At 31.7% G+C, this 15,554-nt stretch overlaps 1 protein-coding gene across 1 annotated transcript; it reads left to right on the top strand.

The window, feature by feature from the left end:
• Nucleotides 1-10,537: 10,537 nt before the first annotated feature.
• On the top strand, nt 10,538-14,067 carry LOC126712297 (alcohol acyltransferase 9). Its single transcript, XM_050411576.1, has 2 exons — nt 10,538-11,138; nt 12,987-14,067. The coding sequence occupies exons 1-2, from the start codon at nt 10,707-10,709 to the stop codon at nt 13,908-13,910; spliced, it is 1,356 nt and encodes a 451-aa protein (XP_050267533.1). The 5' UTR covers nt 10,538-10,706; the 3' UTR covers nt 13,911-14,067.
• The last annotated feature ends 1,487 nt before the right edge of the window (nt 14,068-15,554 follow it).

Raw genomic sequence — 15,554 nt, 5'->3', positions numbered from 1 at the left:
TATGGATCTCTGTTACTGCAATTTGGTAAAATAGAACGAAGCTATCTAGATGAAGCAGATTTATTTCACATCTTTACTCAGGCCAAACAAAAAAACAGAGGAGAAAAAAGAGAGACAAAAACCAAAAAAAAAAAAAAAAAAAAAAAACCATCTAAACCTGAAGTCGGGTTGAGTACAACAGCTAGACATCTCATGTTTTCATTTCCATTATTCATAGTAAACAATTAATATTATGAGCAGATCCTAGTCCTAGTCAGTAGTCACAGTAGCGAGGGCATCTATTGTCGAGGGAAGTAGGGAAATGGGGTATGGTAAGTGGCTTGTTGCTATTTTGTGTGGCAAATGGTTATACACGGTAGTTCCCCTCGGACAATGAAGTTTGGCTGGACTCTATTAGGGGAGTCAAACTGTGGCACTCTATAATGAAGAAACAAGGGTTTGAGGAATCAGAAGACCCACTCCTTGAGGTTAGTAAATATATGCTAGGAACTTATATGTCAAAATTGATAGGTCATGACCAATTTGAGTTAGGGTAAAATGGGATCAGAATTCTGCATAATTGAGCAGGCATGCTGTTACTGCATAAATGATGAAGACACATGCAATTTTGAAACATATTGGTGATGAGGTTTTGATCCCCAAATAAATCTCTGATATGCTTATCTGCCGTGGATTAGGCATATATCCCTCTAAATTTAAGTATATTTGACAGGAACTGGATTCCATTTTATCGTGGCGTACTAATATTTTGGTTATCCTTGGAATAGGAGAAAACGAAAATGCTCTTAAGAAATTTGATTCCAAAAGGCTTATGAATTTAACTAGATATAGGAATATTCACTACTCTTTTAAGTGAAAAGATAATCAGGAAAAGCTCCATGGTTTTCAAACTCTGGATTTTCCTTGTCATGAAAATTTTGCAACTAATATTGTGTTGGGAATATGGTGCTAGTTACTTTTTCTGGCAATGTTTTTTGGCCTATTCTCTGAAGTCTGAACGATGAATATATTCATACAAGTTTATATTGACCAAGTAATGGTGGCAGCAGGAATCTTTGCTTAAAAGGCATTAGATCTATTACAGATCCCCCAAAGATTTTTAAGTCTTTTGAGCAGCATAAACCGTCTAGATACTTGATATATCTCCTACAAAGGCATAATCTTCTATAGAAAGATATAAAAATAAATAAAAATAAAAAATAAAAAACTTTATTTCGACACAGAAGGACTCTATGAGGGACAAAGTTAATGGAGCCATCGGGTAAGCACAATTAAAAGTTGCTCAAGTTGTTTCATTTCATGTGCTCTAATCTTTATAAAAGAACCAACTACCATAATATCTCCGTCTTATGAAGTGACTAAAGCTCAAAAGCATTCAGTCAAGTCAGGAATCATTGGTGTCGAAGTAGTTCAAATTTATTGCCTGGGAAAAAAATGGAGTAAGTGATTGCAAAATTATTACCTTTTGTGTTCCTTAATCACTACTATGTTCCTTAAACAAATACTCTCACTGTCTTTCTCTCTTGTGATGTAGTACAAGTGTATAACATGTTTTCGTTACATGTATCTAACTTCTCACATGAGAATAGACCCCACACTTGTGAGACCCACCCCATGTGAGAGGGTGGATACATATAGCGAAAACATGATAAATTTTCTCCTTTTGTGGTATTTTAGGTTTGTATTTTTGGTTTTGGCGTAAAATATTTATTGGGAAACGTATTTTTCTTTTTTTCTTTTCAATTGTTTGGAACTTCCGAAAATTTTGCTCAAATTAAAATAATTTTACATTGAAATGAAAAACACTTTCTTTAGAATTAGACTTTAGACTTCGGTGTGATCAATTAGTTTTGCTTTTGGGCATTTAATCTCCTTGCTTTCTTGCCATTTAAAGAGCCAAAAGCTGGGGGAGGGGGAAAAAGAATAAGGCAGGTTTGGTCTCCTTTTTCTTCTCTTTTTCTGTGTTTGCTTCCTCTTGTTTTTCTTCTTTTTGGCTAAAATAGAAAAGCCCTTCTTGAGTATCTTGATTGACAGTGACACTGTGCCATGATAAAAATTTCCCCAACCACCTATCAAGCAACAACGCATAGTAATTACTAATTACTAGTTAGTATGTTTTGTACCAAATTGGCTATCCTAATCCCAATCCTAATCATATATCTTTTTTTTTTTTTTTGATGAACATTGTCACATAGGGGAGAGGCTTTGATCTAGTGTGTATTTTGCACTTAACCTAATAAGATGTTGGCACGTGGCAACGTTCATCCTCCCAAAGGAGAGAGACTTGGATCCAGTGTGACCTTTGCACTAAATGTGATAAGATGTTTACACGTGGTAGCATCCTACAAGGTTTAGTGCACACGATACTGGACCTAAGCTGAATTTGTCATGGAGATAACGTGTTAACTCTGCCTTTTTTTTTTTTTAGAAATGCTATTATATCGACAAAATTTCCACAACACTTTTGCAACAAGTTTTAAGTAGTAAGTTGTTTTTGGCAGTTATTGATAGGCTAAAAAGTAATTTCAATGATAAATTAAAATTATAACTAATAATAATTTACCATTTATGATGGGCTAAAAAGTAATTTCAGTGATAAATTAAAATTATAACTAATAATAATTTACCATTTATGATCTGTTATGAAAATATTGTGGATGTAGTACTTTACTTTTTTTTTTTTTCCTTTTTTTTTTTTTTTTTTTTTTTTAAGAAGAAAAACTCTACCCTATTGTTAAAGGCATTTGAAGACCTACGTGGACGTCATTTCACCCAAAGCTCGTTGGTGCCTAAGTCGTAAACACCTCTTGTGAAATAAGGTGTGTGCAAAGCAAAATAAGAGTTGAAAATAAAATTGAATAAAAATTATTAATTAATACAAAAAATAAAACAAATAAAAATCTTAACAGAAATTTTATTTCCAAATAAATATGATGCAAGTATATATTAACTTAAAAGTGTAATTCATGTATAAGAAATTTAAATAAATAATTTGACTATTTAAGAGTAAATTTAAAAATAAACCAATATACTTTTAAAAATTTAACAATATAACTATAAAACTTTTAAGAACTTTTATATGAACTTTGACTTATTTTAAAATTTTGTACAATTTTTAATCTTTCATTTTTCTACTCCAAAGTCCCTAACTTTTTTTTTAGAGAGTTTCAACCTATGACGTCCACTCCTGATGATACTCTTTATCATCAGATCAAGACACTAATTGGTTTTTGGTGTAAGCAGAGATTGAACCCCGATCTCTTATTCAACCATCAGAGACTTTACCAGTTGAGCTAACTAGAACCCACCAAGTCCCTAACTTTCAATTTTCAATTGTTGCAAATATCTGAATGAAAGTCCTAAACATAGTGTTATAATATACAAATATATATATTTTTTCTAAAAAAAGAAAAAGAAAAATAAATAATAGAACAAAAAACTTCTTGATGAAATGTCTTGATTCAGGCCTTGATGAGACTTTTTTTTTGATAGGAGGTCTTGATGAGACTCGAACCAAGGACAATTGATATGCCTTAATTCAAGCCACAATCAAGGGATTGGCTAATAATGCTAAAAATATGTACAAAATTAAAAATCTTTTATTTTTTTATTTATACAAGATAAAAATTCTACTCTAACCTAATCTAAGTGTATATGTGTATAAAACTCATTCTTGAAACTTGAACTCCGAACCTTACTCCTACACCCCATAAACTTGTGGAGTGACCATCGCACTAAGAATGTGGTGGTAAAATTAAAAATTTGAAATATGTGTAAAATATGCGAACAACCTCTAAGTATTGTTTTTTCCAATAAATTCTCAAAATATACGTGAGTTTCATGTGTATTGATCTCACATAAACATAAGTATAATTATTAATTACATCTTAAAATTTCACAATATTTTTCACAACTGACGAGGTAGCAAGTCATGATCTGTTTACATCAAAAGTGGTATTATGCTAACTACTATTTGCCACTTCAACAAGTGAAAAAATTATTCACCCCCCTTCCCCCCAAAAAAAAGTGAGAAAAGTTGAAAAAACTGTTGTATACATAATTATTTATTTATTTATAATTTTATGGTTGGTGAAGGGGAATTTGATCCCTATATATCTCTATTGAAAATAAAATGAAGTGTTAGTTGGGCTACGAAGCTTTTTGGTGTATCTGTATGAGTGTATCATTATTAATTACATAAATATTATCAGATAATGAAATTGATTCGTTCTGCTTCATGACTCCAATTCGCTTCTTCCATGAGGCTCCTAACTAAAGTCCATTGTTACTTTTTGAAACAAAAAATATGATTCATCATCTCTAAAAATATATGATGAAGCAAACTTGAAATAGAACTCTTATTCAACTAAAACAATTAGAGAGTAAATATCTGAAACGTATATTCAAATAGAGAGATAAGAGTGAAATAGTGTTTGGATTGCAGAGTGAACTCTGCAAGATTTTTGTGTGGTTATCTTATTTAGAGATCTCAAGTGGGATATTTAATGACCCATAAAAGTTGCCAACGTTCATTTCAGTTCCTACAAATTAAGACATGAACGTTAAAGTCTAACGTTTGTATAAACGTTAAAATCAGATCTCTTATCCACCTCACTGCCCCCATTTACAACTCATTATTCCTGAGAAATCTCAACTGCATATTTGACCATGTCAAACCACACACAACCAATCATAGCCAAAACATGCAATTCCATTATTCAAACAATTTTATTAATAATAATCATCTTATATACAATATTGTGTAAGGTAATTTCTTTTGAGAATTACACACGCACATATTGTGGGTTATTTAACCACACAATTCAACATCAATATTGTGCACTATTTGGCCACACAATCCAACATATGAAAGCGTGGTTTACAGAAGAAAACATATATCCAAATGCTTCTTTTTTGAAATTTTGTTCTGCATGCTTGCCACGAGCAAGCAAGAACAATAGCCATAGAAAATGAGCTAGAAAATATTTCAGATATGAAGTCTCTATCAATTGTCTTGTACTAGATTTCTTGTATATCTAGGCATCTACAGAAGGATGATTTTGATCTTCATAGTTCATTGAATCACTTTAAAAAGAATAGTTTGCTAGGGACCCCAAAATTTTTCAGACATTTTCAAATCTCAATGGAATTTGAAAAAGTACTCGATTAGATTCGTCACAACACAAAAACACAAGGGAGAGTGTATCCTTTAAATTCCAGGGTACACTCCCTTTCTTTTCGTTAAAAGATAAATCAGCATTCACTAACCAATCAAAAAGTGAATTATTGATGTACCTTTTGAATTCTAGGAGACATTGAAGAAAGAGGACAAAGTACAATATTGTTTATCTACAGAGACAAAAAAGAGAGAAAAAAAAAAAGATTAAAAGAAAATTGCAAGAATCGAATCTTCATAAGTTGTGGTCAAATTACGCAAACCATAGGATATAATGAGTCAAATGGCCTCCCAATTCAACGAACCCCTTCCCCTACGAAGAAAAAGAATGCCAATTGCCAGCCAAAAAGCTTATTTATGTTAGGCAAAAATACTATTTTGGTCCTTACATTTTGAAGTCATAGTTAATTTGGTCCCCACATTTTGATAGCAGTCAATTTGGTCCCTGTTATTTTCAATCAATTAGTCCCTATCGTTAAGTCACTAACGAAAAATGTCTACATGACAAACAATTTACATTGTTAGCATGCTTAATATTAAAAAATTAAATAAAATGCTGACTTGTTTAAATTTTATGGCCATATCAGCACTGAGATGGCAAAAAAAGCCGCATCATCTTTTAAAAATAATTTTTTTTACCAATTTTTTTTCTTTTCTTTATTTTTTCTTTTAGTTTTCTCACAATTTCTTTAAAATTTTATTTTATTTTCTCGCATTCTTCATTGTTGTTCTCCAAACCTAGATAAGGCTACCGTCTCTCTCATTAATTGCTTGCACTCATACTCTTCTTCGTACAAAGATGATTTGGTTGAGAAAGCAATCAAACATCTACAAAAGTTTCTCCAGCGTACCAAGTCAAATTACTCAGTGAACCCAACTCCAAGTTTCTCTTCTTTATCTTATAAAAATGTGAGTTTGGTGCCTTATCGCTTGAGAATCCATGAGAAAGCTTGGACTTTTTGAGCTAAAAAATTTCAATGCTTTAGCCAATAGTCCAAAAGAGAAAGAACCCATGAGCACAAGAAGCTATCTTTCATGGAGTCCAAGCTTTGTAGCTCCTTTGCCAACAAGGCCAACCCCATTACCATAAATTGCTCTCAACCCCCACTTCACTCTTTTGTTGGTTACCCTGTTCTTGCCATTGTCACATCCCCCACTTGCCCAAAAAATTTACAGATCTGGGTTCTAATACCCTAGTGCATAGTAGATCCTATCCCACTCCTCTCAAAGCACAAAACCTAAGTAGGCTAGAAGAATAGTGAAGAATGTTAGAAAATAAAATGAAATTTTAAAGAAATTGTCAGAAAGCTAAAAGAAAAAATTGGTAAATAAGAGAAAATTATTTTTAAAAGATGACGTGGCTTTTTTACCATCTCAGTGCTGATGTGGCCATGAAATTTAAACAAGTTAGCATCTTATATAATTTTTTTAATATTAAGCATGCAAACAATATAAACTGTTTGTCACGTAAGCATTTTTTATTAGTGATTTAACGATAGAGACCAAAATGATTGCAAGCTGAAAATAATAGGGATCAAATTGACTGTTATCAAAATGTAGGGACCAAATTGACTATGACCCCAAAATGTAATGACCAAAATAGTATTTTCGCCTTTATGTTATTACACTCTTAGGTACATTTAAGGGAGGATAGTCAAGTTCTGCTATAAGTATACTTTTCGTGGGAAATTTTATTACTTACTCGTTATTGTATACTTCATATGTACATTCCTTTAAACACGATTTTACTTGTTATTGTATTTTAGTTTAAGAATATAATAAGGAGTGTGTGACTATCATTATTCTATTTCTTGACAAGACTCAAAAGCACTCTTTAGTCTTTTCCACCAAATTTGAAGAGACAAGTTACTGACTTATATTCTTGTTGCATTTTAAAACAAGATTGCAGCCCTCTATCCAATTAACTAATAAGTAATATTGCAATTTGCAAGTAAGATATTGTTGTTTCTAACTTTTTTCTTAAAAAAAGAAAAAGAAAAGTGAGATAATAATGATTCGATTTTTTTTTTTTGGGGTTAAGTGGTACTTGCAACTCTCTCTAGATCTCTACAAAGGAGAGAATGGATATTTTAAAGTTAATCCATGTTAAATGGATCACATCGCGAGTGTTAAATAAACCATCATCAACAACAATAGTAAAAAAAAAAAAAAAAAAAAAAAAAAAACATGTAATCTATTTTCCTTTTTTAATTAAAGGGTGACGCATATGCACAACAATTAAAATAAAAAATAGTATTTCCTTGCCAAATAATCAAATATCTACGAAGGTTTGATATAGCCCTAGATACTAGGCCATTTATGTTAACACATTAGGCCCTCAAGTGAAAAAAGGTCCCATAATTTTGATCATAATAGCATACTTATATATATATACTCACACTTAAAATAAAATTTGTCTCTTGTCTATTAATTATTTTGGCTTAAAATAAAGTGGTCAATGTCTAACTATATACTACATTTTTATTTTATTTTTGGCTCTTTTTCTTTTTAAGTATCTCTAGATAACCAGTCAATATTAAACCACTCTTTTTCCCTTACCAATGAACTGATTAACAAAAATCATATTTAAGGCAGATAAATTTTTTTTTTTTTAAGAATCAATTTTATTTCATTATTTATATCTTGTGTTTATATACAATTGATGTGAACATTGTAGTATACGTCTGATTTCAAGTTTTTTTTTTTTTTTTTTTTTTTTTTTTTTTTTTTTTGAGAGAGAGAGAGAGTTTCAACTTATAGCGTCCGCTCTTGATAATAGCTCTTTATCATTAGATCAAGACATCAATTAGTTTTTGGTGTAGGCGGGGATTGAATCCTAAATCTCTTATACAACCATTAGAGCCTTTACTAGTTGAATTAACTGGAACCTATAGTTTGATTTCAAGTTAATCTATCTTCACTTGTGAAGGTTGAGATTATAGTTAATTATAATGTTAAGTGAAGTTATTTGATAAATTAGATTATATTGTTCCAAGCTTTAAATTTTATTTTATTTTAGTTATATTATAATCTATATTGAAGCAAGTATTTATTTTAAATCTTTAGTAGAAAAATATGAATATGGAAATGAAAAAGTTGAAAAGATAGAAAAGCTAAGTGAATCTTGTACATGGATCTATTGAAAATTTGCTACTACTAAATGATAGACTTTGGTTGAAGAATGAAGTGTATGGTGATACCATATTCTCACTAGTGGTCCATGCCAAATATATTTCACTGTTAGAGATTTTATTTATTAGATTTGAAAGTACACCAAGTGTCTTTTGAAATAAATCTATTTCAAATACAGAGGATCCGCTTTTAAATTTGTAATAAACCATGAAATTGATCAATTTTGAATAAAGAGGATCCTAATACAAGATAGATAGGTAACTTTCCTAGCTACTTGTACATCTTTATAAATATAAAACTTATGTTAAAACACTTTTCAATCACTAACTCATGTTATGATAATCTCCATTCGAAATTGATCCATTTTATAATTTAAATTAATTATTACAACTTATAAATCTAAAGGTGTGGTAATGCCACGTCATTTAAAATTTTACCTAATGTGATACTTTATATATTATCAGATTCAGGTATTGAAATATTGATTGTGAGAAGGAAGCGAAATAAAGAAGATCATGTTGGAACAAAGACACTATAATTATTAAAGTAATAAGTACAAATACATCCTCTTTCTTCTTCTTTTTTCCCCTATTGTTTTTGGTCATATATCATTTTTTCCAATGTGTGATTTTGGGAGTAACATTATTTTTTTTAAATACCTATGATCTTGGAAGTTACATTACTTGTTATTGATATGAATTTGATAAAGATAAGGGATGGTAATGGGGTGGGGCCAAAGGATGGGTCGTTGCCCCTACTCTGCATAGTTTTGTCTTGCTCCATACCCGCCCCGCTTTGCATGATGGGGAAAATTTTCTTAACCCATCCCCAGCCTTTGGGGCCCTGCGAAGCCCCGCCTCATCCCGTAAAACTCTACTTCTTATTAATTTGCCCACAGCTAGTAAAAAAAATTTAGTAAAACTTTTTTCATTAATAAAAATATATTTGAAATTATAAGTAAATTTATCCCATCAAATCAAACTAATTTTTAGCAAAAAATGAATAATATTATCTAAGTGTTTAATAAGACAATATCACAACAACAAAAAATCTCATAATACAAAATAAAAAATTCAATAGTAAATAAATTTGTTTTTAATTAAGACAAAAGAAAACGTTAAAATTGATATCTTATTTCCAACCTTGTTAGAGAGAAAAAAGAGGCAAGGGGCCATGTTGCGTAGAATAAAATAAGCTAATGATATGTTTGTTTAAATAATAGGGTTTTAGGATATAAAAAATTTATAATTTAACCCTTATCAAGGTGGGGCGAGATGGGACGGGATGGGTCTAAATGTCTTATCCATCCCTGCCTTGCCCCATGGTGCGGGGTTAAAATCTTGCCCCATCCCTGCCTTACTACGTACCTTTGCGGGGCAAGAAAAATCTGCGCGGGGAGAAGCGGGGAGGGACGGGGCAAAATTGTCATCCCTTATTTAGATAAGTGCATAACTTAGGTGCAATATATTAGATTTTTCAGTTAAAATTCAAACACCTAATTGCATGGGCTAATAAAACACAATCAAACAATATCATTATTTTCAAAGATAATTAAATAGAAACAAAATTTATTGGTTAGATTTCTCCTTTCTTGCTGTTCAAATGGATGTTGAAGTTATAGTTTTTTTTTTTGATAAATAATCCCTCCTCTAAAAACCTTATGCTAGAATATTTGTTAATTGATTGCAAGATCCTATTAAGGATGTTCCTTAATGTTATCGTTGAACATATATATTTATAGGAAGGCTAACCAATGCGTAGATAGATAGACTAAAACTAGATCTTTGCAAATTATGTGTTAGAAATATATGGTTAAATGAATAAATTTACCATATCTCAATAACTTAAACTTTTGGGACAATCGGTAATTTAACTTGACATCAGAGCATGAGATTTTTATCTCCTTCAGTCTACCTCCCATTTAAATTCTCATATGTTAGATCTCACTTATTAAAAGGTAGTTTTGACCCATACGTGAAGGAAGAGTGTTAGAAATATGTTGTTAAATGATTAAATTTACTATATTCCAATAATTTAAACTTTTTGGACAATCTAATTTATCAACCTACTAACTTTTGATAATACCCAAACGAAAAAAAAATATATATATATATATTTATATTTATATTTTTTGATGACACAAAAAAGTGCCCAAAAGGGTGGGCACATTTTTAGCGTAATGCTCCGGCCCCCTCCTTATTCTTACTCTTTAAAGGAATCTGATCGTACCATCAGGCTATCACCATATCCAACCGTAGATCTTCGACAGACCCCATTGTTCTCTTGTCTACAAAGCTCTCCATTTCTCTCACCTTGTCTTTCTATCGCGCACTTACTCTCTATCTCTCTTTCTCACCCAAAAAAAAAAAAAAAAAAACAGCAGAACATAACAGAAAATATGTTAAAATCTCCTGCGGAACTCCCAGATTGTTGCTATGCAAACCAACCCATCTTAATTTGCCCAAGTACCCCAACTCCAAAGCATTCATTGTATCTCTCTAATCTTGATGACCAAAAGTTCCTTAGGTTCTCCATTAAATATCTCTACCTTTTCAAGAAATCTGTGAGTTCAGACAACTTGAAATATTCTCTTTCCAGAGTTCTTGTGGATTACTACCCATTAGCTGGGAGGTTGAGAGCCACTGCTGAGGATGAACAGAAGTTTGAAGTTGATTGTAATGGAGAAGGTGCTGTTTTTGCTGAGGCTTTCATGGACATCACTGCTGAAGATTTTCTTCAACTTTCCAACAAACCAAACAGGTTTTGGAGAAAGCTCTTGTATAGGGTGGAAGCTCTCACTTTCTTGGATGTTCCTCCTCTTGTAGTTCAGGTCTTATTTCTTTTCTTATGTTATGCCAATGTCTCTTTTGTTTTCTTTGCTTTTCCTTATAGCATCTCTCTTCATTTTTTCCTGGTTTGTGGTGTTTTAAAAATTCAAGCCCAAAAAGAAGCCCCCCTCATAAATCTTTTAATATAAAAAAGATTTTCACTTTAAATTTCTTTATATTAACCTAGAGGCTAGAGCTCTTGTTTCTTTGTTGATTAAAAAACTTACTGTCTTTGAATTATGACTTTACTATTATTTTCCACATGTTTTGGTCCTTTGTTAATCCATTTTATCCAAAGAAACTTAGCAAACAACCAGTTTTTACCCTAGTGCTGTAATTATAGTTCTAGCTCTTCACTTTGAACAATCTCTTTCAATCATATATCCCTGCAGCAAATGATGCTGCCAAGTCAAGTGCCGACCTAACAACACACTAAGGTGCATACATAAAACCACGTCGCTTTGAATGGTGCCTTGCTTAATTTGCAACATGCCTGCTGGCCAAGACAGGACTAGTTTTGTCTTTTCAATTGACTCACACTGTCAGTTTGTCAGACACGCCCAATCATTTTAGAATTTTAAGGAAGGCTAATTCTACTTTACTCTCCCATCTTTTTCTTCAATCCAAGTAGGCCATTAGAAACACCACTATATTATCATATAATCAATTGTTTGAAATCACTCTAGCCATACCCTTTTTTTTTTTCTTCTTTCAAGAATAAAGATAACAATCTGGCTATACTTAATTACCTTAATTTCTACCAGACATAAGAAAACAAACACACGCACGTGCCTAATCATTTTTAGAATTTTAAGGAAATTTCACAAGTCTTTGTTATTTTTGCAGATTAAGAGTGAAACTAATTTTCAACTAATTTTACTTTACTCTCTCCAATTTTTCCTCAATCCAAATAGACCATTAGAAACACCACTATATTATCATATAATCAATTGTTTAAAATCGCTTTAGCCATACCTTTTTTTTTCTTTTTCTTTCAAGAATAAAGATAGCAATCTGGCTATACCTAATTACCTTAATTTCTACCGAACATAAGAAAACAAACACATGCACCCAAAAAATAAAAAATTCACAGACAAAAGAGTAAAAACTAAAAAGTGTACCATAGTTAAAAATACTAGTAATGGCAAGTTACTAAATGGCTTCGGTTTGAGTGACACAAGTCATATGTTCCCCATATGTATGTTCCTTTCAAGATAATGACCCAAAAGTAGGTGACCCTGCCTAAAAACGCTGAAATTGCTCCTGGTTCTTCTGTGCCTTTCACGAGCTCAGTTGGTGAACTTTGGGTTGTGTATGTTGTCTAATTAACACTAATGGTATCTAAAGAGAACATGCTGACATGACATAATATTTTTCTTACTAAGGATATGACTTGTGATTAAGACTTTCACCTAACTAATTTATTTTATTATACATCAATCATAATGAATTGAAAAATTATTGTGTACTCTAGAATAATTCTTAGGTACTCTCAAAATATAGAATGATGTTCTCTCCTCTCACATTCACGGTAAAATTTACTCATTAAATTCATAATGAGATTCACTATAAATATAAGAGAATGAAGCATCATTTTTCCGTACTGCAAAAGAACCTAAGAGTTTTTTCTTTGGAATTATATTCTCTCTCATAGAAGAGTAGATCTCACATTTCTGTGGGAAATGAAGTATAATTCTGGAGTACACAATAACAGCCCAACAAATTATATCAGTCATCAATGTTTTCCTCACCTTACCGCAATGTTTTTACCGTATGTTGCTTTTTTCTTCTAATCAAAGAACCAGAAACTCTTTCTTTATGAGATTTATTATCTTAATTTGTTTTTTTAGGTGACGAATCTACGCTGTGGAGGTATGATCCTGTGCACCGCGATCAACCACTGTCTATGCGACGGAATTGGCACATCACAGTTTTTACAAGCATGGGCCCACATCACGGCCATGCCGAATCTTGGTCTACCAATCACACCGTTGCACAGCCGCCACGTGTTAAAACCTCGAAATCCCCCAAAGTCAAGTTTCACTCATCCGGAATACACCAGAACTAATCCCAACGATAACAATACTATTGACATGGTCAAGTTCCTTCAGTCTCAGCCGCTAGTTCCCACATCCTTAACCTTCACCACCTCTCATATCCTTCACCTCAAGAGGCAATGTGTACCTTCGCTCAAGTGCACAACCTTTGAAGTACTCGCATCTCACACGTGGCGTTGCTGGGTTAAATCACTGGACATGTCACCCTCACTCAATGCCAAGCTCCTTTTCTCAGTTAGTGTTCGAAAAAAAATGAACCCAGAATTACCATTAGGGTACTATGGAAATGGGTTTGTGCTAGGATGTGCCCAAACCAATGTGAAGGACTTGGTCACCTCTAACTTGTACCATGGTGTGAAGCTAGTGCAACAAGCTAAATCTACTCTCAATGATGAGTACATAAGGTCCATGATTGATTTACTGGAAGATAAATCGATGAAAACGGACCTAACTACAAGTTTGGTTATATCACAATGGTCGAAGTTAGGATTAGAGGATTTGGATTTTGGAGAAGGGAAGCCACTACATATGGGGTCTCTAACAAGTGATATTTACTGCTTATTTTTACCGGTTATTGGTGACTTTGATGCAGTGAGAGTGCTTGTGTCTATGCCAGAGGGCATTGTGGAGAAATTTGAGTATTTCATGAAAGAGTTTTGGGATAAAGAAGATTATGCAGATGCCAATGGCAATGGGTATCATGGAGAAGATATATAATGGATTTGATCTAAAGGAGCCTATGTGTTTTTTTCTCTTTTTCGCCTCCCAAATAATTATTGGAGCAACTCATTGACTCATTGTAATTGGAGCATCAAAAAGTATAATCTGACTGCCTAGTTTTAGAATGTTAATGCTATTGCTTCCATATTTGCAATCTCATAGTATAAAGTTTGTACCATCAAGAATCGATTTGTAATATGACATTATAATATTAAAAATTCAGAAAAAAAAAATACAACATGACTCATGGCTCTTTCCTTTTCTTTTTTCTCCCGATGATTGAGCTATGAAATGGGATGGTTCTTCTCCTAACTCATTAAAAGAATAATATCTCTTTTAAAGGCTCCATCTATGTGTGATGATTAGCTATGATCTCAATATATAATTTTATATATACGATATTGAGGAGCCGATCCTCACAATTAATGAAATTTATTTTTAAAATTTTAATAAAAAGATATTAAGAGATAGAAACTATTAGAACAATGATTAAATTTATTATTTTCTAAGCTTTTGAAATTGATGGGCAATCTATTGTGTATCATAGCAGGTGATTTTGAGTTCAAACTTCATACCTTAATTTCATTGTCTCATATAAAAAAGTTTTATTTAAAAAGTTAAAAACATAGTGTGGTTAAGTTGAATCGATTTGTTATATGACATAAATATATTAAAAAATAAAACTACTCATGGTTTATTGTTGTATCATAGCAAATGATTTTGAGTTCAAACCTTAGTTTCATTCCCTCTCATTTAAAAAGTTTAAAACATAACGGTTGGGCTATAATTATTAAAGAAGAATATGAACTCACATGTTCAATGGATTATTAGAATAATTGCTAAATAACCAAGATCATTATAGCTCAACTAATTATCACATCTTGGTATTCATAATAGAAACATTTAGGATTCAAATTTCTTATCCCTCAACTATCAAATTATCATTAAAAAAATAAAATATTTTTAGACTACTGTTAAATTTGTCATTTCTTAAAAAAACTAATGTTAATTTATCAACTAATTAGCACATCTTGGTCTTCATAAGAAAAACACTTAGGATTCAAATCTCTTATCACTAGACTACCGAATATCATTATAAAAAAAATTAGACTAATGTTAAAATTTTCATTTCTTAAAAAGACCAATGTTAATTTATCCAAAAAGTTCTTTTACAAGTACAATAAAATATCTCAATATTTTCACAAAAAACTAAATTGTCAATTCGTTGGAGATCAAAATATAATAAAAGAAAAGAAATATATATTAAGACTCAACACAACTCAAAATAAAAGTATTATAAAAATACAGTGAAATTTTGTTATGCTTTTAAAATTTTTCTTTATAAAAATAATTAAACATCAGGGCCGTACATAGCACAATAGCACGTGCAATGCAATTTTTTACACGTAATGACAAATGTCAAACACAATATTCCCACCATTAAATAAATTAGGCAATCGTTTTCACGTTTGCCCATAAATTCTCTATGGGATTTGAGTGGTGAATGGCTGGTTACAAAATAGTAACTTTAAGGAAAAAATTTGCCAGATAGCATGATTTTAGAAAAATTTTAGGAAATCAACACATTGATGAATATTTTGTAAGTTAGGCTATTTTTGGAACTCGAGTTTGGGCAGAAAT

Source organism: Quercus robur, chromosome 2, assembly GCF_932294415.1.
Source record: "Quercus robur chromosome 2, dhQueRobu3.1, whole genome shotgun sequence".
Classification (NCBI taxonomy): domain Eukaryota; kingdom Viridiplantae; phylum Streptophyta; class Magnoliopsida; order Fagales; family Fagaceae; genus Quercus; species Quercus robur.
Note: the sequence above shows the minus strand (reverse complement) of the source record. Positions and strands in the feature narration are given on the sequence as shown.

Coding starts and splice junctions, on each gene's coding strand:
- LOC126712297 (XM_050411576.1), top strand. CDS start 10,707: ATGTTAAAATCTCCTGCGGAACTCCCAGATTGTTGCTATGCAAACCAA. Junction 11,139..12,986: donor TTCCTCCTCTTGTAGTTCAG/GTCTTATTTCTT, acceptor TTGTTTTTTTAG/GTGACGAATCTACGCTGTGG.